Genomic DNA, 24595 nt, shown 5'->3' on the forward strand with positions numbered 1-24595 from the left:
TGGCCCCATGGAAAAGACACCAGAGAGGCCTCTGATAAAGGAGTCGACTGGGCCTGTGGGAGTCAATGTCAGTTAGACTCATAACTGCTCACATGGAGAAGTGAGCTCTGCTACCTGTCCTCTGGCATCTGACGCACTGGGTCTCTCTAGGCAGTAACTGAGAGTCTGGGTATTATTCACACTCATTTACAGAAATCAATTAGGACTCGACTGCAAAACTAGCATGTGTCAAAGAAGCATGCTCCAACTCACAGGTGACTGTCGATACATGATATATGATACAAAAGCGATTCACTCTTCTGTTACCCCAGTTTTAATTATCTCAGTCCTGACTATTCTGAGTCAAGACTTCTTAAGGTTAAGATAGCTATGCTATTTACATCTTTCAGAAAAGAGTGGATGAAGATTCTGCCTGTCATACTACTATCTCTTATAAGGGAGCTTCTGGCCTACAGGTGAGATAAACAGATCGTTCCAGGTGTCTAGTACATTCTTCTGTTTGCCTTACTGGTTACTCTACAATATGTTTTATTTATATTTAAACATTGTTAGCTCCTTTTCTATTTATTTATTTGTTTATTTATTGGTTCTTTTTATATATGACAGTAGGATACATTTTGATATAATGATACAAACATGGATTATATCTTATTCTAGTTAGGACCCCATTCTTGTGCCTATACATGAATGGATTCACTGTGATGTTTTCATATATGTGCATAGGAAAATTATGTCTGATTCATTCTACTGTCTTTCCTTTTCCTATCCCCCTCCCTTCACTCCATTTCCCACTGTCTACTCTATTGAACTTCTATTCTTCCCCTCTTTTGTGCTTTAGCTTCCACATATTAGAGGAAACATTTGACTTTTGGGATTGGCTTATTTCACTTAGCATAATAGGTCTCCATTTACTGGCAAATGTCATAAAATCATTCTTGTTCATGTGCTAATTTCTTTAGATAACTTTATGAAATAAAGAGAATGTAAGCACCAGAAATGGAGGGATTTGACTGTCTTGGTTATATTCTCTGCACCTGTCTTGATTATATTCTGGCTGGAATTTTTCCTCAATGAACATATTGAACAAATAGCAAGGAAGCAAATTATTAAAGAAACAGACACACACATATACATGCACATAACAATAGGAATGACCAGATGTGCTGTTCATCACTACTTATTTTATTAGCAGTTATCTAAAGGTAAAGAAAATTTTTGTTTGTGATCATATTATTCATTCAACAAATCTTCACTGCACATCTGCTGCATGGCAGAATCATCTGGCATAGCTGCTGCTTTAGAGAGGCTCAAAAACTTACTGGGATAAGCTAGGGGATCATCAGATAAATGTGGGGGCAGTGTGCTGAATAAAATGGTAAGAGATGCATGCAGAAACTTAGGGAGGTCAGGGGAGGTTGCTTGATCAGCCGGAAACATGGGCAGTACAGCCAGGAAGCTGGTAACAGTTCCTGAAGAAGGGTGTGGGTAAGGTGAGCACCTGAGGATGCACAAGAGAAAATCAGGGAGAGAGGCATGACTCCAGGAGTCCTTAAAGGAAGAGCAGACAGAACTGGCAGGGAGGATATGAGGATATAAGGAACTAGAAAGGGCTGCATGTAGCTGCAGCATGAAGGGACAAGAAGTAGTGAGGGGTGAAGCAGTGGAGGTAGAGGCCTGGCACACCCTGAGAAGCCCAGGATTTATTCTTGTAGCAATGAGATTTTGTATGACTCCTAGATTAAGAGATGACTTTGCTGGATCTGTATTTTAGATAGGTCACCTTTAATATCTGGATAGAACCTGGAGTAGGGGGAGATAAAACCCAGATCAGCAGGACCAGATAGCACAGGTGAGAACTGATGAGAGCCTAGACTATCACAGGGTTATAAAAATGGAGGGATGTGAATGAGAAAATTGCCTATATACTTTAAAAATACATTTTTATTTTGTATTTCCTTATTGCAAGTATTCTTATCATTTCTTTGGGTTCCTCACTTTCTGAATTTTCTTTTGGAGACCTACAATAGCACACTTTGTTTGAAACATTTTTACAGTAATTCTGGATTTAAGATGAAAACTACAACAGCTGTGATAGCAAAGTGCAGACAAAAAAGAAAAGAAAAAAATGTAATTCTGACTATGCTAAATTCACCACTGGCAACATACAGATACATAAAAAAATGTATTGATGGTATTTAAAATTTTATTTGTGAGGTTTATTTAATCTTATCAAAGCAATGAAAAGACGTTAAGATCAGCATTCAGATTTACCCAAATACCTATCTCTAAATTAAGATGAAAAAATAAATGATCCTTAAACTATGTTTTAGAATATGACATGGGATATAGAAAAATACCTCCAAATAATACTTTCAAAGACATTCTCCCTGCCAGCAATCTTACACAATAACATTCTTTTCAGTGAATTTTTTTTCTCTTTTTCAAACTGGCAAGAGAGTGAGTTAATAACTGCCCCATTTTCCACTGCCATGACCAATATGTGATGAACGGTACCTTGTGCACAATGAGCTCATGAGTGCCATCTGGAAGGGTCCTGCCATCTTCCTGCATCAGGGGCACAAAGGAGAAACCAAACAACTTCTTCTCTCCTTTCTCCTTTGCTACAAAGAAAAAAGAAAGAATCACTTGCTTATTCAAGTGCATGTTTACACATGTGTGTTTAAGGAGTAAGAACATTAAGAGATGTAACTGTCCCCACTCTTACTCCTCCACACATAGAGAACTGCATTTATGGTAGGAAATATACCTAAAGTAGCCATCCTCTAACCTCATATTCCTGTTGCCAAATATCCAAGTTACATTTCTTGTCTAATTTTCTTCATAGAACTCTATGGACTTCAGAGGACTATCTGAAATCATGCTTTAAATTTTGTGGATTGCTTGTTTCTTCTCACATCACCCCTAAGCACCACCAAAGGCAGGTGTTATGGTTTAGATATGGTGTCCCCCAAAAGCTTATGTGTAAGACAATGCAAGGTTTGGAGGAGAAATGATTGAGTTATAGCCTTAACCTAATCAGTGGATTAATCCCTGATGGATTAATTGAGTGATAACTAGAGACAGGTTGGGTGTGGCTAGAGGAAGTGATTCATTGGGGGTGTGGCTATGGGGTATATATTTGTATCTGGAGAGTGGAGTCTCTCTTGGCTTTATGATCATGATATGAGCTGCTTCCCTCTGCTACATTCTTCCAACATGATATTCTGCCTCACCTCAAGCTCCAAGGAATGGAACTGGCCTTCTATGGACTAAGACCTCTGAAACTGTGAGCCCCCAAATAAACCTTTTCTCCTCAACAATTGTGCTGGTGGGGTCCTTTAGTCATAGCAGTAAAAACTCCGACTAAAACATAAATATTCTTGTCTGTTTTATTTTATATTCTCAGAGTGTCAAGAACATAGTAGGCTCCTCAATAAATATGTTTAATTAAAAAATGAATGAATATGGAATTAAAGATTTTGCTTACTACCCGTGGAAAGGAAACTTCACATCTCTGCCTTGGTCCATGACAGACCTTTCTTCCCTGTATCCATACATGTGAGGATGGTGTGATGCAGGTGAAAGCTACTTCCTTGGAATAGGGCTGATCCACTGAAAGGCAATATGAATTGCAAACTATAATTTAAAACGGGCTTACTGTAGTATTGTTCAGGAAGTTGGAAATGAGGCAATGAGATTTTCTGATACCTAATTAAGAAGTACAATGGCTAGAAATTCTGAGGCTCCTTAGCTACTATTTATAGATAAGGAAGTTGAGATCCCAGGGGTTAGGTAACTTGCTCTAGATCTTTTAAGCACCATTCCAGTTCTTCCATCATGCTCTTTTCTCCCAAAATGGAGAAACTGTTAACAGAACCTTGCTTGTTCAACTTGACTCTCCTTGTACTTAGCCAGTGCAGGGAAGAGCTCTCCAGGGCTTGTGACCTGTTTGGGGCTGGATGGTTATTGTTTCCCATACAAGTGTAGCAGCAGAGTGTTACATTTGAATAGGAAAGTTCTGCCCTGAAAGACCATAAGATCTGGGCTAGAAGAGTTAGATATGGTGATCCTGAAGATTAGACAAGAGGGTTAGCAACAGCTTCCCTTTCAACTGCTTCTGGCATTCAACCTCAGGGAGTGGTACCTCACGCAGAGAATAGTAGTTTAGGTTGCCTGGCATTGGCCCCTAACATGAGGACATTCCTGAAAGTGTGGTTTCTTTTAGGAGGGTCCTTTTGAAAAAAAAAAAAAAGGGGGGGGGATTCTTAAATCCTTAAAATTATTAATTTCAACTCTAGAGAGAAACTGGGAAAACAAAGTTGAATAAAAATTTGAGCAAAGACCTTTGGGATTCAGAGGAGAAGACCTTTATGATTCAGAGGAGAAGACTTATTTAGAGAAATTTCCTAATTTATTTGAATACCTTTTTTGATATGGTTTGTGTTAGTTAGAAGCAATTTACTAATTTTATTTTTTTCTATAGTTTTGGTAAGGTTTATGGTATTCAATTCAGAAAAATAAAGTGACTAAAGATTCCATAATAAATAAAATTAGCAAAAATAAGAAGCAATACAATCGCTTTCCCAAATTTGCCCTCCATTATAAAATAAAATAGATATTAAACAAAGTTTAATGTACATGACAATTTTTCCTGAGCCATTAGATCAGGATTAATAACTTAATGGAATGCTACATACAGTCTGCATAGTATCACCCCCTTTTACTAATAAAATACACTAAATTTGTGCATTCTACCTCTAAATTTCCAATTTATTCTTTCTAGTACCATACTCCAACAGTTCTGCCTCCTGGAACCTTCAATTCACAAAGCTTGCCCTCCGTCCCCTACTGTCTCAGTCTCCATTTTAATGGTCCACCATTCCAGTTACCTCCTTCCATATATTCTTGTCTTCCTTATTCCTCCACATTTCCATGGTAACACTCAAGCTGGTTAAATCCGACTTTGAGTTTCTTCTATGCCAAACCAGCCTAATTTCACTTTAATGAATGCACATTAACCACAAAGGGGTCCTTAGCTGGGCAAGCCTCCACTCACCTAATCCACTTTCTAGACAACTGTCTTACCCTCTCTCCCTTCTCAAGCCTCCAACACCTCGGCTACCCTCCTCACTGTCACCTGATGTGGAGAGAGCTACCACATACTACATACAGAACCTATTTACCCACTGCCTCTGTGCTCCCCTATAATACTGTCAAGGTCCACACTCCTGCTCCTTGAACACTGAACCCTACTCTCCTTATCCCAAGGGCACTGTTCCTATAGTTGTACCTCTGTCTTCAGTATCACCTTTCTTCCTTTTGACTGAATTTACACCAAATAAACAGGCATTAAAAACTTCATCTTAAAAAATACCCTCACATGACCAAGTATTTCATTATAGTTCCTAACCCATGTCTCTGATCTATTTTCTTTTCCTTTTCTCTTTCCTGTTTCCTTTTTTCTTTTAAATATTTTTTTAGTTGTAGATGAACATAATACCTTTATTTTATTTATTTTTATGTGGTGCCAGGATCGAACCCAGTGCCTCATGCATGCTAGGCAAGCCTCTACCACTGAGCCACAACCCCGAACCCCCCTTCTTTTTTTTTTCCCATTTCCTTTCCTTCCTTTCTTTCATAACCTTTATTTATTTATTTTTAATTTTTTTTGGGGGGGGTACCAGGGTTTGAATGAAGGGGCACTTAACCACTGAGCAACATCCCAAACCCTTTTTTTTGTATTTTTTTTTTTTTATTTTGAGACAGGATATTGCTAAGTTGATTAGGAGCTTGCTAAACTGTTGAGGCTGGCTTTGACTTGGAAGCCTCCAGCCTTAGCCTCTGAAGCCACTGGGATTATAGCACGTGCTACTGTACCTGGCAGCCTTTATTTTTTAAAAAGCAGTTTCAGGTTTACAGCAACACTGAGAGGAAAATATAAAGATGTCCCACATACCTACCCTGCCCCGACTCCTGCATAGCCTTCAGTGCTACCAACATCCCCTGTCAGAATGGTGCACTTCTTCAGCTGATGACTTGACATTGACACATCTCTATTACCCAAAGCCCAGTGTGCACATTAGGGTTCACTTGTGGTGTTATACATTCTATGGGTTTGTACAAATGTACAATGACATGCATCTGTTGTTATAATTTCATCCAGAAATTTCACCACCCCCAAAATGCCCTGTGTTCTGCTTACTCATCCCTCCCTCCCCTAGCCCTTGGCAACCACTGAGCTTTATACTCTCTCCATAGCTTTGCCTTTCCCAGACTGTCATGTGGTTGAAATTATACGGTATGTAACCTTTTCAGATTGGTTTCTTTCACTTTGTAATAGGCATTTAAGTTTCCTCCATGTCTTTTCACGGTTTGATAATCTATTTCTTTTTAAGTGGACCTATATTCCATTGTCTGTATGTACCACTGTTTATCCATTTACCTACTGAAGAACAGCTGGGCTCTTTCCAAGTTTGGGCAATTATGATAAAGCTGCTATAAATGTCTGTGCGGGTTTCTGTGTAGGCATAAGTTTTCAGCACCTTTAGGTAAATACCAAAGGAGCATGTGATTGTTGAATTTGTATGATATGAATATGTTTAATTTAGTAAGAAACTACCAAACTGTCTTTCAAAATGACTGGTATCATTTTGTATTCCCGCCACCAGTGAATGAGAGTTTCTGTTGTTCCATACACCTGCCAGCATTTGGTATTGTCTGTGTTCTGGATTTTAGCTATTCTAAATGGGTGTGATGATATATAATTGTTGTTCAAATTTGTATTTTTCTGATATATGTATGATATGTAATGTGATGCATGCTTTCATATGCTTATTTGTCATCTGTATACTTTCTCTGGTGGGGTGTTTGTTAATGTTTTTATGCCCAAATTTTAACTGGCTGTATGTTTTCTTATTATTGGATTTTAGGAGTTCTTTGTATATTTTTAATACAGTCCTTTATCAAATGTCTTTTGCAAAAATTGTCTACCAATATGTGTTTTTCTTTTATTTCTATTCACAGTGTCTTCATAGATCAGAAAAATTTTAATTTTAATGAAGTCGAGCTTATCAATTCTTTCTTTTATAGATCATGACTTTGGTATTAAATGTAAAAAGTCATTGTCAAACCCAAGATCATCTAGATTTTCTGTTATCTGCCAGAAGTTTTATAGTTTTATGTTTTACATTTATATCTATGATCCATTTTGATTTAATTTTTGTAAAGGTTGGAAGGTCTGTCTCTAGATTTCTTTCTTGAAATTGGACAAATATACACTTGTCCCAGAACCATTTGTTGAAAAGACTATCTTCTTATTATATTACCTCTGATTCTTCATCAAAGATCAGTTAACTTATGTGAGACTAATTCTGGGCTCTTTCTTCTGTTCCTTTGGTCTATCAATTTATTCCTTCACAATATCATATTGTCTTGATTACGTGGTTTTACAGTAGTTCTTAAACTCAGGCAATGTCAATCCACTAACTTTGTTCTTCTCTAATACAGTGTTGGCTATTGAGGTCTCTTGCTTTTCCTTTTCCATATAAATTTTAGGATCAGTTCTCTATCCCCCCCCCATCTCTTACCATGATAACATTCAGTTAGGAAGAACTGACATCTTCACAATATTGAGTTTTCCTAACCATGAACATGTCTCTTGGATTCTTTATAGCAAATCTTTTCAAAAGACTTGTCTATATTTATTGCTTCCTCTTCCTTTTCTCTATCTCACTCTTGAACTCACATCCATCACCACAAATACACTAAAATCACCTGCCAAATTCAATGTCAAATCAAATGATAATTTCTCTGTCTTTACCTTATTTATTACTGGCTCCTGACATATCTGATAAATTCTCTCTTGAAAAACTAGCTTAATTTAGCCTTCTGGATGCTATTTATCCTTGATTATCTTTCAACCTCCTGGCTCTTATTATTGTGACTTAATGGCTCCTTCCCTTTCTCCCAGCTATAAATGTGGGTGAGTGCTCTAGAGAGCCATCCATGGACTTCTCTCTGCTATCTAAACATATTACTCAGGAATCTCATTTGGGCTCATGGCTTTTAAAAAAATGTCAAAATTAATGATGTGCTGGAGCTGGATTGTACTAGATCATAAGAGCTGAGAATAGGCATCTCTCTCCAACTCCACATTTGATGAAATCATTTTGGTGGCTTAAAATTGGCCATGGTTGGAGCACTTATGTCATGGAAATCAACAAATGTTACAAATCAGGGCTATTCATGCCCTGAGTTCTGGTCTTTAAATAGTTATAGCAGAATACTGAACTATATGTTCTCATTCCCAAGTTTAAGTTTCCAACCTGGATCTCATTCAATTTCCTGACATTTTGAATATTTAATAAATATCAAATGTCTAAAATGAAATGTTTGATTTTTGTTCCACAAACAGATTCCTCCTGTTGTCTTCCCCACGTCATTAAATGAATAATTCATTCTCAAGTCAAAATCCTCAGATCATTTTTGACTTTTCTTCTTCTTTCACATCTAATACATCAGTAATCTCTAGAAAAAGAACCAAACCAGTACCATAATGTGACTAATTTAATCTCTTAGTTGAAGAACTATGAAAGCCTCCCAAATGGTCTTCCTGTTCCCAACTGGTCTGTCTACAGTCTATCATCCATACAGAAGCCAGACTTATCATCACCCCAAACCCTCTAATGGCTCTCCCTCTCATTCCAACAAAAATCCACAGTCTTTGTGATGATGTACGAGACAATAGTAGATCTGGTTTCCTTGCTTTTTCCTCTCTGTTCCCTTGCTGTTCCTTAAAAATGTCAAGCATGCTAGGCATGGTGGTATACACCTGTAATCCCAGCGGTATGGGAGGCTGAGGCAGGAAGATTGCGAGTTCAAAGCCAGCCTTAGTAAATGTGAGGTGCTAAGCAACTCAGTGAGACTTTATTTCTAAATAAAATACAAAAAGGGCGAGGGATGGGGCTCAGTGGTTGAGTGTCCTGGAGTTCAATCCCCAGTACCTGACCCTCCCCAACAAAAAAGAAAATGCCAAGTGTGTTTCAAGCTTCTGTCTTTTGTATTTACCATTCTCTCTGTCTGGAATATTCTTTTCCCAGACACCCCAATAGCTCAAGCCTTTACCACTTCTACCTTGTTGCTAAACACCTCATTATCAGAGAGGTATTCCCTGACCACTTTACGTAAAGTAGCAACATAGTACTATCACTTTCTAGCCCCCAAACTCAACTTAGCCTTCTTTACTACACCCACCACTCAGTATCCATATGTCTTATTTATTCCTATACATATAGATCTATGATAAAGTTTAGTTTTTTAATTAGATACAGCAAGATTTAGAAAAATAACTTACCATAGATTTTTAGTAAACTTAGAATATGATTTTCCCCTCCTGAGAACTTTTCACTTTTCACTTAAGAAAAGCATTTTATATCTTCTGCTTGGCATATCTAAAATGCCAGCATCACTATTCTTGAATTTTGGGGCCATTTATGTAAAATAAGGGTGACTGAACACAAGCACTGTGACCAAAACAGTCAATATGATAATTGAGACAGCCATTAAGTGACTTATAGGTGGGTATTATATATCATATGGATACACTGGACAAAAGGATGATTCACAACTCAGGTGGAATACGATGGGATTGGTGCAAGATATCCTGCTACTTAGAATGGCAAGCGATTTAAGACTTATGAATCATTTATGGAATTTTCCATTTCACATTTTTGAACTGAGGTTGACTCTGGGTAACTGAAATCATAAACACTAAAACTGTGGTTATGGGGAGACTAATGTATCATGTATTTATTTCCTCATCTACCCTCTCTGGAATGAAAGCTCTATGAGAGGGAAATCTTGTATTCATAGATGCATCTCCAGCACCCAGTCAAGTGCTCAGGGTACACTGTAGGTATTCAATAAATATTCACTTCATGAATAAATGATATTTTGAACAAACAAAAATATTGATGTCCATGTGATAAAATAATTTCAGTGGATATGTGTAGTTTATGGGATTATGGTAATTTTTTCTTCTTTATGCTTTGCTATTTCTTTTGAACTTTAATAATGAACATTAAAAAATCTCAAATGTGTGAGCAATGTTTAAAGTACAGGATGAGAGGGCAGAGATTTAACAGATTTTACTGAAAACAGCCTTTGTTCTGCTTTCCAAGTCATGAATTACAATAATTTTCTCCAAACGCTCTCCCCCTTTCCCTGCTGTTTCACCTTTATTTTCCTCTACCCTTTTCTTGCTTTAAAGCTCAAAGCTCATATTAGGTCCAAGTGAGAATTGATAAAAAGACTGGTGGAAGGAACAGTTTTTTATCACTCTAAGTCCTTTATATTTTCCCATTTCAAGTCCTTTATGTGAAACTCTTCTGGGAATTTGAAAGACTAGTGAGACTCTGCTAGCCATCTTCCTGCATTCTAAAACAAAATTTAATTTATGGAGCTTTCTGCACCAATTATGAAATATGCCATAGTCATAGCCACAGATGTAGTCCTCTCCTTTTCCTGAAGAAGAGAACTGGTTGAATTATAGTATCCCTCAGGGGAAGTTGCCATGTATCTCTTGATGGTGCCCTGAGACTGCAGATGCACAGAATGGAGAGGAGCCTGCCACTTTTCTAATACTGTGATTCTCCTGTACCTCTCACCTGCTATATGCCTCTCAAAGCAAGTTCACCAGAACTTTCTCCTGTCACACTGTATATTCTAGGGTTGTCTACAATACATTTCAGGGACACAGGGAATATCAGAAGATTCCTGGTCAGACTCAGTGGGGGTATGGAGGGTGTTTGAGAGTGTGGTAATAAATATAAGAGAATTAAAATAAAGATACCAGGAAATGACAACTTCATGGACAGTAATGTCCACATGAATAAATCTGGTAACATTTCTGTCTTGAGTTGTTTAAATCTGTAAATGAGGCTATTACTTTGTATTATCTGAAAGACCTTTTCCGGCTGACATTATTTGATCCTCATTTTGACATCATCTGACACTGAACGGGGATGCAGATATACACAAATGAGACATCAATTCAAGACTAACAGTCTTACCAGTGGATGAACATGCACAGAAGATTCTGAGTAACCTCTGCCGTTCTGACCAGGAGCTGGATCAGTTCTTGGTGCTACCAGTCTGGTCAGGACTGCTGAAGACCGGAACCTATCCAAGTTTTAATGCTGTCTCCCTTTCTATCTAATCTTTCTAGACTGCGGTGAGCTTTTTAAAAAAGCAATCAATTTAAAGAGAATCTGCAGATTTCCTGCAGTTTTTTCCCCCTCTTCTCTCATTCCTTCTCTGTTTCCATAAAGGTTTTTGGCTCTTCAAATAGTGAGCCCAATTCCCTCTCAGGGTTCCCACTCACCTTCTTTCCTCCCTCCAGAAATCTCATTTGTCACTCTTTCTGCAGATCAGCCCCCTATCATCACTACAGCTAAATGAACATACTACACACACATCAACACAATACAGCCACAGAACCAACCCCACCAAACACTTACTGGAACAATGCCGAAACTCAAAGCGGATGTGTGCGCCCCTGAACTTATCCACAGGAATAGGTAGTTTCAGCAGTTCGGACCACCTGGGACTGTTGTTATGATAAAGCACAAAGGAGTGGTATTCACTAGCTGGAGGCTCTCCAGAGCCAAAGGAGATAAAATCCTAACAAAGGAAACATGCAGGTTAAAGACAGCTCCATCCAAGTCTCTTCAAAGTGGCACCCAATCAGTGCTCTTTCTGCCTGGGTTCCCCAAACAGCACCCCATATGAAATCACCTCCCCATTCTTTGCCACATCATTTCTGTACTTGCTGCTGCCCAGTAAGGTGTGTCTGTTTACTTTGATGCTGGTCTTCCAAAGCATGCTGTGCCCAGATGATGTATGGGAGATGGACAACTGCACAACCCACTGGAAGTTCAACTATGAGGCAAAGTCCCCAGACTGCTGAAGCCAAAAGCCCATTCATGGTCCCAGCGGGTATTCACTGGGCCCAGCAGCCAACACTAAAAGCAACAGGGCAATCTACTTGTTCAAAAAGAAGAGCTTCAGGAAAAATGCTTCTTCCATGAAGGAGCCTATTATTATCACCCCAAATGGCAAGTAGTACCCCAGTCTTCATGTCCAATTATGGTAAAAAAAATTTGTAAGATTAAATATGACTCCCCCCAACTTTTTTTAGCCAACTGCCAAAGAACAAGTGTTTTATACAAAACCATGGCAGATGAAAGGGGGAATAATTAAATAGCATAAATAAATATTACACTTAAGGAATAACTGTTATGAAGAAAATATTTGACACAATAAAATAAAAGCCTTTTTGCTTTTCTATTTCATTTTTGAGAGGCATCCTAATGAGTTTTTAAAAAGAAAACTTGGGCTGGGGTTGTGGCTCAGCAGTAGAAAGCTTGCCTAGCATGTGTGAGATCCGGGTTCCATCCTCAGCACCACATAAAAATGAACAAAATAAAGATATTGTGCCCACGTATAACTAATATATATATATATATATATATAAAGAAAACTATACAGGGTGGAGAAGACAATACTGCAAATCAGAAATTAACTGATCACATTAAAGATGAAGCTAAAGCAATTATGTAGAATAATTTTACCAAAAAAATATCCAGTATTAACGTACCTTTAAGGTCTGGCCACTACTATCTACAATGAACATCGTAACTTCCACATTTCTGGCCACACTCTTCCCTCCTTTCTCAAATTCTCCCCTTTCTATGGTGATATATAAATCATTCCTCATTTCACCTATTAGGAAATGAAAAATAAAATCACATTTTATATATATATATTTGGAAGTGTAATAGTGTTTCATCAGGAAAAACTTTAGTTTATAAAATTTACTGTCATACATATAAAGGTACAAATGTACTTTAAAAGAAGGGTCCCACCCTCACTGCCAGTGCTGAAGAAGAATAAAAGCCAACTTCTGCTAGTCTGAACTCACAATACTACAAATGTGCATTTAAGAGATGAATACCAGGACTGAGGAGGAAGGTGGTGTCCAGTCTCACCATTTGTCAATATTTCCCTCATTTCATTTACGAGGTGTGATTACAAAATGACAGCCTAGCAGAGGTGGCTCACAGAAACCAGTATTATTACTTTTTAGTAAAGGCACTTTAGAGTAGAAGAATTACCTAAATGGAATAAAATGATAGGACTGCAAAGAGTATAGTTACAATTTAAATCTTTTCCAAAATTCACAGACAAAATGATCTCACTGCTGGAAGAATCCAGATTAGCACTTTATGAGCACAGATGTAGAATAATTCACTCACACAAATTCAATTTAATATTTCATGCCATCAAGCTATAAAACAAATGAGTAAGGCCCTAGATTCAAACCGACATTTTCTAGGCACACATGAACCATCTATATTTTCTCCATTTGTGATTTATAGAACTTGAATGCCTTTTAACCCCACCCTTTTCTTATGATTATAAGAAAAAAAAAAAACATTGTGCCAACTAGCAAACTTATGCAAATGGTCTAAAAGCATGCTTTTTTTTTTTTTTAACTTCTCCTGTAAGAATTAAGTGGCATGGGTGGATAGAAATAAGAAATACATAAATGAAGCACTACTACTTGAAAGTTTTTGAAGATCAATGTTGGTGAGATGGCAGGGCCGAACTTATTTATTATAACTTTCAAATGTTTGAAAGATTAAAAGTAACACTCTTTGAGAAAAACCTTCCATTAGGAGGCAAATCACCAGAAAGAAAAATAACCACATACATGTCTGCAACTGTGAGAGTTATAAAAGTTTCTGATCAAAGTGTGTTTAACAAAGTATCCCAGCTCTCCAATCCCAGTGTCCTAGTCACTGTCTTCCACGAAAACCAGCTTTTATGATAGCATCGTTCCCAAATGACCTGGGCTGACTAGGAAACAGATGGGCATAAAACAAACGAATTGAATAAGTTCCAGTAAGTATTAAATCTGAACCACCCTCTGCAAAGAGTATATAAAATGCATGATAGTGGAAACAATTGATACAGAAATCTCTGGCTTATGAATTTCCGTATTCTTATATAGCTTATAAAACCAACTTGGGAAAGTGATAAATTTATAAGTCCAGGACAAAACCAACACATTTCATGAGTCAGACATCATTAGGTACATGTATGGCTGCACATACGGTGCAACGTACACCATGTACAACCAGAAAAATGTAAAGTTGTGCTGCAATTATGTACAGTGAATCAAAAGGCAATCTGCTGTCATACATACCTATTTAAAATAAATTAATTAATAAAAAATATTATATATGCTTTGAAAGTTTTGTTTTAACTTTTTCCATGTTTTTAATGTTTTAATGAATGGTCCAGTCACTTTCGAAAGTTTGCTAGATTTTTTTTTTATAATCCATTTCATTTTATTACTATTGAGATGTTCCTCGGTATTCATGAGAGATTGTTTAACAGTCCTCTGGTCCACACCAAAATTCATGGATGCTCAAGTTCCTTCTATAAAATGGTGCAGTATTTGAATATATCCTACACACATCTTTCCAGGTACTTTAAATCATCTCTATATTACTTATGAAATCTAATACAATGTAAATGCTATGTAAACAGTTGTTATATTGTATTATTTAAGGAGTCATGATAAGAAAAATTTTATGTGTTCAATGCAGACACAATTATTTTTCTGAATGTTTCTGATTCGTCGCTGGTTGAATCTGTGAATGTGGAATCTGTGGATACAAGGGCCCGTGTGTGTGTGTGTGTGTGTGTGTGTGTATTTAAAAAACATACACAAACACACCCTTAAGGTTATTTTTTAAAAATTCTACTAGAGAATGAAGAGCAGACTTGCAAATTTTGTCATCCAAATCAAGCTACTTAGGCCAATAAAAAAGAACTTTGGTGTGCTGTCTACACACATACCAGTTAGTAAGGAGCTTGGAAGGACATTCTTGACATCAGTTTCCCATTAACAGATGTGGCAGGTAAAAAAAAAAACAAACCATAAAATTATTTTGGTCCTTGAAGTAGGTGATGCATCTCACAAGCAAAGTATAAACCAGACACTAATTAATGGGAAGCATAGCTATAGGGATTTTTACCTAAGGAATTTCTCATAATGAATAATTAGCTTGTCTAACTACACAGGGATTGGTTGTCCTGCAAAAGAAGGACTAGGGTTTTCTTGGGAGAGTGTTTTCCTCACTCCTCTGATAGAAGGCCACATCTACTTTGACTTCAGCAAAGGCAAGAGGGATGAGGGAGGTCTGCAAGGTACCCTGTTTTCTCACGTCTGTAGGCTAGACCCAAAGGAGGGAAGGCAGGGAGATGACTGCCAGTGTCCCACAATTTTTCTTCCATGTATTCATTCAACAACTATTTCTTGAGCACCTCCTATGTGCCAGATGTACTATTCTAAGCAGTGAATAAAGCAAACATTGCAGATTCTAGTAAAGGTAGGTCTTTAATAAACTAGTAAAATATACAACGCACTGAACAATGTGGCTAAATTTAAGTGAGAGAAGGGGTAGGGTATGTCGAATAGGGGCAGAGAAGGAGTTATACTTCAACATGCTAATGAGAATGATCTTCATGGGAACATCAGAGACCAAAGTAAGCCATGCCATGATCTAACACAGGAGCAAGGTGATAAATGACACTAGAATCTCATGCCAATCCACAAAGTCTATTTAGCTTCTAAATTAGCTGAATTCTCCTGTATCTTCATTACAAAGGAGATTGTGAACTCAAGCATGCCTAAAGGCTGCAGGGTCACAGGATAATCAGAATAAGGAGATTTAAGTTCTATTCTCTGTTACTGCTATATTGTGACATTAGTCTACACAGGACAATACAAAGCTCTAGGAATCAGGTCTTTCCATTATCAAAATGAGAGTGAACTAATAGCAAAGTTACAGACAAGACAGTGGAGGGACACCTGTCCTTGGGAAGGACAAGGTGACTTTCTTATGCTATCCTTTCTCTGACTTACAAAAGAGCTTCCAGAATAGAAGACATCCATATATTAGAATACCTTGTACAGATGCTTTATTTTAATATTCTGTTCCTCAAATGTCACCATTCCTGTAAGCCCTCTTATCTTCTGTAAATCTTTTAGACTGAACCAAGATTTCTTTGAAAAATAAGCACATGACAAGAAGAATATTTCTCCTGGGAGACATTCTACATATGCTTCTCTCCAGGAATTCTGCGGCTTGCTATGTTCCAAGGTGCCACATTCTGCCAAAATATGCAAAAGGATAAAGCTGAAACAAGTGCTAATTAAAACTGATGCACTTGAGGAGCTCTGGAGTAAACTAATAAGCCCAAGTGGTGTTAGGAAAGCATCTTGGGTAATTAGGAGAGAAACCATAAAGTGAGTATAAAATGGAGTCATGGCACCAGTGTGAAAAGCTATTTTCCCGACAATGTTTATTAACACCTCACACCTCTCAAATTTATTACTCTGTAAATTTGATGTGCATGACACTCTCCTCTCATTAGCAGGCCCACTAGTTGGGAAACCTGTATACACGTGAAGGCTTCTCAAAATATTGCAGACAAGATGAAGATAAGGCCACAGCAATGGGAACACAGTCAAAAGACTTCAGTGACTTCAGTCCAAAGGGTTGATTAATAGCTTGACCTAAGCAGGCACAAGGTTTCCACTAATAGAAGCAAACCCTGAGAGTTGAACATCAAGGTTCAGATTTGATTTTGGATTTTTAAATTAGGGTACATGACTGGTAAAGTTTATGCAAATATTCCAAAATAAAAAACAAGAACAAGAACAAAAAAACCTCTGCAATCTGAAACACTTCTGGTACTCATCACTTCAGACGAGGGAGCGACTCAGCCAGTAGTGGGAGTCCTTCTAGTAAGAGCAGCAGCAGCAGGGAGGACCAGCTGTGGGTCAGGTATTTTGTGAAGCACTAGAAGTAGAACCTCTCCTTAAATCCTCACATCCACTTTATAAAAAGGCACTATTATTTCCATTTTAGAGATGAGAAAACTGAAGCATAGATGTAAAGAAATGTGTCCAAAGTATTATTAGAACCCCACTTTATCCAGGAAAAAATCACCAGAGTGAGAATAGCTATCAGGTAAGATGAAACAATCTGCCTTGTCTCTCACTACAAGTGACTTCAGCAAGGAAGGTGTAAGCCCTATATTATTGTGCATTGATCAAAAAAGTCATGAAATACTGATTTCAGTTCTAGGAACCCTCTTTAGAGAACAGAAATGGCAAATGATAACATACAGGCTACAGACAATATGAAGAAAGGACTTAAAGTTCTAAGCAAAAAACCTCAAACCAGTGGATAGAAGAGGGAGGGAGAATGGTCCAATGTGAAACAAGTTTTTGAGAGGAGATCTGATAATGTGTTCTTTTTTATTTTTCCTTCATTTTTTTTACCTTTATTTATTTATTTTTATGTGGTGCTGAGGATCGAATCCAGTGCTTCACATATGCCAGGCAAGCACTCTGCCACTGAGATACAACCCCAGCTTCTGAGGATGTGTTCTTGGTCATCATAAATTTTCAATGAACCGGGCTGGGGATGTAGCTCAAGCGGTAGCGCGCTTGCCTGGCATGCGCAGGGCACTGGGTTCGATCCTCAGCACCACATACAAATAAAGATGTTGTGTCCCCCGAAAACTAAAAAAATAAATATTAAAAAATTCTCTCTCTCTCTCTCTCTTAAAAAAAAATACTAAAAAAAAAATTTTCAATGAACCAGAAAACCACTCTCAGGAACCCTGAAGAGAAAATTCCGCATCAAATACATTGGCTGTAGGGTCCTTCACGTGTGTGGCAGGTACACAAATGTTCCAAGGATTAGGAACCTATGGATATGTTACCTTATGTAACCTAATTTAAGTAAAGTAAATCCTTGAAACCTATGAATATGTTAATTTACAAATAAGGGACTTTACAGATGTGATTAAATTAAGGATCTTGAGGATACAGAGATTTTCTTGGATTGCTGGGGTGGGTCCAATATAATCACAAAGGTCCTTAAAAGATGCAGGCAGAAGAATCGGTTAGAGAAAGGGTTGTGATGAGGAAGCAGAAGTTGAAATGATGTTGGCTCCTGAGTAGAGATGTGCAGATAGACTCCAGAAGCTGGAAATGGCAAGGAAGGAGATTCTCCCCAAAGCCATCAGAAGAAATGCAGCCCTGCTAACACCTTGATTTTTCCCCCATGAGACTAGAATGAACTCTGACCTCCAGAATGGTAATAAACATTTGTGTTGTTTTAAGCCAACTCATTTGTGGTGATGGTTTCTTATAGGAAACTAATATAATGTGCCCTCTAGAGCTAAGCTTGTGTCACTTCATGACACCTTCAAGGAGGAGGAAGGAGGAGGATGCACAGGTAACTGGAGACTAAAGCAGACCACACACAAGAAAAATGTCAGGATGGGGTGGAAAATTAACTGATGTGAAGCATAGCTTAACATTTCTCACTGATTCAGTTCAGTAAAACCTATCAGTTATTTTCTACTTTCTGTCTGTTGTTCTCCTTTTTGTTTTGCTATGCTTCCAGGAAAGTCGTAGGGGGGTAGTAGACTTTTTTGGAGGGGGTATCTTTAAATTTTTGCTTATGAATATCCAATATACAAGGGTTACTCACAGAACAGCCTTGTGCCAGGTGTTTTGGAACAGTTCTGCAGAGAGGCAGGTGCAGGGACAGGTGATCATTCCCCATGGCCTTTCTCACTCTGGGACAATGCATGAAGAGCTTGAAGGGCCACTGTGGGAAAGCTCTACATCCTTGGGTGATGAGGCTATTGGCTTCTTAATTTGAGAGGTGCCAACCCCTCCCCTAGTCTGATCTGAAGCTGAGAGACAACCTCAGGGTGATGTGGTAGAAGCTCCATCTCTCTCTGATCATTGTGGCATTCACTGCTTGAAAGGCCACCATTTCTTTGCATGATTAGGGGTTCAGATCTGAGCTATATGTTTATATAAACACACACACACACACACACACACACACGCACGCACCCTATATGATATAGAGGCTCAGTGAGTTGGGCTGGGAGGGTGATGAACTTTGGTTAGATTTAGGATATACTTTTAAGGAAAATTAAATCGTACCATAATAGTTCCAATCTACTTTCTCCATGGAAGAGTCACCTCTGGATTAATTCCATCTGTTGATATGCATTTCTCTATCAGTAAGCAGTAAATAATAATATTTATGTTAAAAAAAGCACAGTAGCTTGCTTTCTTAAACATGAGGCAGGCACATTTATAACATTATTGATCAGAGCCCTGTAAATAATTATCTAGTCAAATTACTTACAAAACAAATTTCAATAAATCTTGAGATCAATATCCACTTCCCTTATCATTCCACCATTTTTACTTTTTTTAAAAAATGAATTAGAAACTTCAAAGACCAACTAAGAGCACCAGAAGGAATTTATCACAGGTCCCCAAACAATGAGTGACAGTTTAACAAATTCCTGTGTGGAGAAAGTCTCCAGGGAGATGGGGTGCAGGCAGGGAAGATGAAGTAGTGAGATCATGATGGTGAAATCATAAACTTAAGAGTAAGAATGGGTGTTTAAGGTGGAAGAAGGGCAGTTAGACCTTCCATGACCTTCCAGACACATCCGTTATATTTGCTCCAAAATGTCTGGTGGATGGAAACTCAGACCTTCCTGATACTCAGGAATGGCCCAGGCCTGATCTGCACAGTCTGTTAAGACATTTAATGGCCAGGCTGTCCAATACAATAACTGCTGCCACATGTGTGGCAACTGAACACTTAAAATGTGACTTGGCTGCAAGGAGATTTTTTAACAGCAGCAAGAGTGAGGTTCAAAAACATTCAAAATATTTTATATGGATTACCTATTGAGATGATAATATTTTGAGTGTAAAGGTTTAAATAACATGTACTGTTAAAATTAATTTTACCTCTTCATTCCTGGGTTTTTAAAGTAGCTGCTAGCTAATTTTAAATTATATTTGTGGTTTGATTTTTATTTCTATGGGAGAGCATGATTTTAAATATTTTTGCTGCTCTCCCTCTCTTAGGCTTAGAGACCAAAGCACAAAACTCCCTTCAGAATAATTATCTGGATTATTGGTAACAGTGATAAAGCTTCTCTGAAAATACCTTCTCTTAATTGGAAAAATAATATCCTAAGAAATAAAGTGTGGAGTGACTGACCCTTAACTCAGAGAATGATCATTGTCTGGATGGTTCCAAAGCACAAAGGCAGGCAGTTTCTTCATACCAGATGATATCTTAGAGATCCACCTGTACAAAAGCAAGGTCAAGGGGAGAGTTTCTGTCTTCATGTTTTCTCATTTCAAAAAGAGCTGGGCACTGACTGTGTTGTGCCAACCTTCAAACAGTTCTCTGTGTGTTCCTGTCTACTTCAAGAGCACAGATCATTCTGTTCAGCAGAGAGGCAGTGGCTGTGTTGATGAAGTTGGTCCTCTTGGAATGAGCATGTGCTTCACCTGTCTTGACCCCTATCAGACCACTACAGATGCAAATTAACTCTGAAAGCAAGTCTAGAAAATGGAAAAAGAAAATCATGCTTTCAGACTATCCATGTCACACTGTGATCAGAAATGTTGTTCACAAACAGTTTCTCATTGAAGCACTCAGCTCAAGTTTTCACTAAGCCACTGGTGAGAATTAATTGACCATTCCGAAAATACCACAGAAGACAGAACTACATGTTTCCCAATGTAAAAAAAAAAAAAAAAATTCAGTCAGTTTTAGAGCTCCTTTCAGCTGTTTAAATAAATAACTACATCTCTCCTTTCTTCATCTAATTTGGAAGATTAAGATGTCAACAATAAAAAGGAGAAAAGAAAGAGAAGGAAGTGTTTCAAATTATCTTCTAGTCCCATCAGTGCAGACCTGTGTTTGGGAAGGGCTGTTCCCCTAGACAGTATGAACCTTGCACTACAAGACAGAGCCAGAAAGGGACAGAAGCATGCCTTATTCCCCCAGAAAGACCATTTCCATCACTAAAGCCAGACAAAGGCTGCATGAGCATAGCACCTCCCAGACAATTCAGCCAGTGAAGTGTCGTCTTGCTTTATATTTTTCCATTTCTCAATGATACTGCCCAGAGACCAAGATGAGGAATTCTTCTAGCAGCTGGCTGTATTCTGTTCTGAAATATGTTTTTTATATTAGATTTGCCCATCAATTTGCTTCCCAGTGGGATGAATTTTTTGCTTTTTTGTTGAAGAGGAAATACCAGTTATTTATAGCAACTGAAGGAAATAATGAACGGTTGCAAGAGCCACTGAATAGCATGCCACCAAGTAAACAGATCTATAAACAGTCATTTTCAACAACAGTAGGATGAGATGCTCAGGCAGAATAGGTCTCTAAGCTAGGTCAGGTCATTTCAGGAAGACTTCCAAACTGTTCTCTTAGCTCTCTCTGCATGAATGAATTTCTATCAAGAGATCACAAAATGGTGCAATGGGCAAGGCTGGTCATTTTGGGTTTTTATTCACAACAATCACAAGACATTTAGATCATAGTCCAGAGGATCTAATTTTTAAAAAGTTTGTCCACAGCTTTATATTGTTCCATTTGGTCTATTTTTTCTCCCTTTTCTTGGTTGTGGAGGGTGGGATAGGAAGCAATGAGAAATACTAATACTCAATATGCTATCTTTCATCTCCTAACTTGCAGGTGAAAGGGCAGAAGTTTTTTGTTTCTATGCAAGACCAAACCCAAGGTAGAGGCTTCCCATCATAAAATTTGGAGGCTGATGAAAATTCATTTTTTGGTTTGTAAAACAAGGATGTGACATATTAAATTTTTTTAATTAAAGTAAGCCATAATAACCTGCATAGCTCACTCCTATTCTAAGGTAAAATTCGGAGGCCTTAGAGATGGATGATAAAGAAGAAGATGACAAAGACAAAAAGGAAAAGAGAAAGAAAGTGAGAGGGCTAGACACATGAAGGGTCAGATAAACCAAAGCTCAGTGAGGATAATCCCACCTGTTCAGCCCTCTATTCCTAGGGACAATGAGAAATTTCTAGAATTTTAGCATCGTGGATTCACAACTAAATGGCATTTCAACGTTTCTGGTTTGTTCTACGCTTTTACATTTCAAAGGATTTTAACAGGCTATTCTCTCATAAAATCCAGATCTTCACAGAACTTAAAAAATTAAAGTTTGGGCTGGGGTTGCAGCTCAGTGGTAGAGCACTTGCCTCTCATGCTTGAGACACTGGGTTTGATCCTCAGCACCACATAAATAATAAACAAACAAACAAATAAATAAATACAGACATTGTGTCCATCTACAACTAAAAAATAAATATATTAAAAAAAATTAAAAAGTTTTTTGAGTTTAGGTTTTCTTTTAACATTGGAAGTGGAGCATTGCTATCCACACCTGCACAGGCTCAGTACCAGAGCTGGGTTTGCTGCTAGCACAGAGGCAAACAATAGGAGATGTGGCCTGGAGTCATTGGCTCTGATGTCACCTCTCTATGAAATCGTCCGTAAAGTTCCTTCAACAGGAGGAGGGTTCTAGTCCTCCTCTGTGCTCCCTCTAACCCCTTCCAGATCTCCATGTGTCTTCTGCCTGGGCATGAGCAGGTCACCCCTGAGGGCAGGAGCAGGTCTCAATCTCCCCAGCTGTACCTTCTCCAAGATATGATCACACTCTCTTGGATAATCCCAAACAGCCTCCGCATTGATCTCCCTGTTTCTTTCCTGCCTTCCCACTTTCCTTCCAGGTATAATCTTCACGTAGAGACTATAATAATCTGGTCAGAATGTATACCAGTTAGGCACACCCTTGCTCAAAATCTTCCAGTTGTTCCTTTCATCATTCTGAATAAAAGTCAAAGTGTTTAGTGTGATCTCCAAGACCCCACATGATTTTCTGTCCTCCTTACTCTGTCTCCCATAGCATGACTCCCTTCTGGCCAAGATGGCTTTCTTGCAGTTCTTCAGATATACCAGGCATTCTCCTGCCTCAGGGCCTTTGCACTTGTTTCCTCTGCCTGGAATGCTTCTCTCTGCATGGCATCCTCATTTCTTTCAGTTCTTTACTCTTTGTGTCCTCACATAAATTCTTACCTATCTAAAGTTTCCATCTCTCAGCCCAGCCTGAATATCATTTCAGATATTCCTAAGCCCTTTACTTACCCGAGTTTCTACCTTAGTATTTAGTATCTTTAAACACATATATTTTACTTACACATTAATTATGATTTTTTATTAAAAAATAAGTTCCATGAGAAAAGGGATTTCTTTTTCTGTTTGTTCATTATTGTATTTCCAATAGCTGGAAGAATACCTCGGCCCACAGAAGGTACTCAAAACAAAACAAAACAAAACAACTGCAGAATGAATGAATTCATCCTTTAATTTGGGGATCCTAGCATAAAACTGATCCTTAATCAATGCCTGCTGCCTGCACTGACCACGTTTTGCTAAATACAACAGCTTTTCTCATCAGCAGGTATACTATTCTTGCCCATCTCATCAGTTTGTATGTAAAATACTCAGAGAACTGTAAGTTGCCATAAGATTATGAAGGGGCATGCTTTCAAAAACTTATTTTGGTTGAGAGATACAGACCAACTTACTGCAAAATTCCATCAGTTTCAATGAACTTTGCATTGATTTCACAATGTGAACCCTTTTAACCTCTGCCTTTTCATTTAGAAAACAAACACTTGTGGAGTCTTTTTTGGGTACATGAATCATATACACAAACTGATCTAGAAAACATAAAAAAGATATATGGTATTTGTACATGGATGCTTATTTACATATATAGATATGTATTTACAATGGGAAAAAAAATCCTGCAAGAGAGGACAACTGCTGCCCAGTAACAGTTCTTATCAAAACCTATACGGACATTAGATTGGGTAGAGAGAGGTGATGGGAGGAAAGGGTAGGGGAGGGGGATATAGGAAGGGCAGCAAAATAAAATAGACTCTAGTATTGCTGTATGTATATACGTGACAGTATAACCAATGTGATTCTGCAACCTGTACACTTGGAAAAATGAGAATTCATACCCCATTTGATTCACATGTACGATATGTCAAGATCATGGTATTGCCATGAGCAACTAATAAAAAAAATAAAAATAAAATAAAATATATCAACCGACAGAACAATTTTGGCTTTTGGAATGATACTAAGAAACATGATATACGAGTCATAGAGGTACATTTTAAGGCGTCTCAGCAGGGGGATTATGGTACAAGAAAAACAATGGAATTACAACTTCATGTATGTCAGATGTTCTAAATATATAAAATCTGTGTCTTTTCCTTTTTCTCAAAAAAAAAAAAAAAAACAAAACACAAACAAAACAAAACAAAAAATACAACCTATACAGAGTCAGGCACTGTGGCACATGTCTGTAATCCCAGAGGCTTGGGAGGCTGAAACAAGAGGATTGCGCGTTCAAAGCCAGCTTCAGCAATGTCGGAGTACTAAGCAATTCAGTGAGACCCTGTCTCTAAATAAAATACAAAATAGGGCTGGGGCTGTGGCTCCAGTGGTCAAGTGCCTCTTAGTTCAATCCCTGGTACCAAAAAAAAAAAAAAAAAAACTCT

General features: G+C 38.0%; 1 protein-coding gene across 4 annotated transcripts in view; it reads right to left on the reverse strand.

Annotated features, from left to right (window-relative positions):
- The window catches only part of Dock4 (dedicator of cytokinesis 4), a 443711-nt gene that overhangs the window by 150039 nt on the left and 269077 nt on the right, over positions 1–24595 (reverse strand). For all 4 annotated transcript variants that reach the window (XM_048799621.1, XM_015498141.2, XM_048799623.1 and 1 more), the window contains exons 14-16: positions 12656–12780; positions 11517–11679; positions 2515–2621 (exon numbers count right to left, since the gene is read on the reverse strand). In XM_048799621.1, coding sequence (XP_048655578.1) covers positions 2515–2621; positions 11517–11679; positions 12656–12780 — 395 coding nt within the window. The remainder of the gene's footprint in view (positions 1–2514; positions 2622–11516; positions 11680–12655; positions 12781–24595) is intronic.

The sequence above is a fragment of the Marmota marmota genome, unplaced genomic scaffold, assembly GCF_001458135.2.
Source record: "Marmota marmota marmota unplaced genomic scaffold, marMar, whole genome shotgun sequence".
Lineage (NCBI taxonomy): Eukaryota > Metazoa > Chordata > Mammalia > Rodentia > Sciuridae > Marmota > Marmota marmota.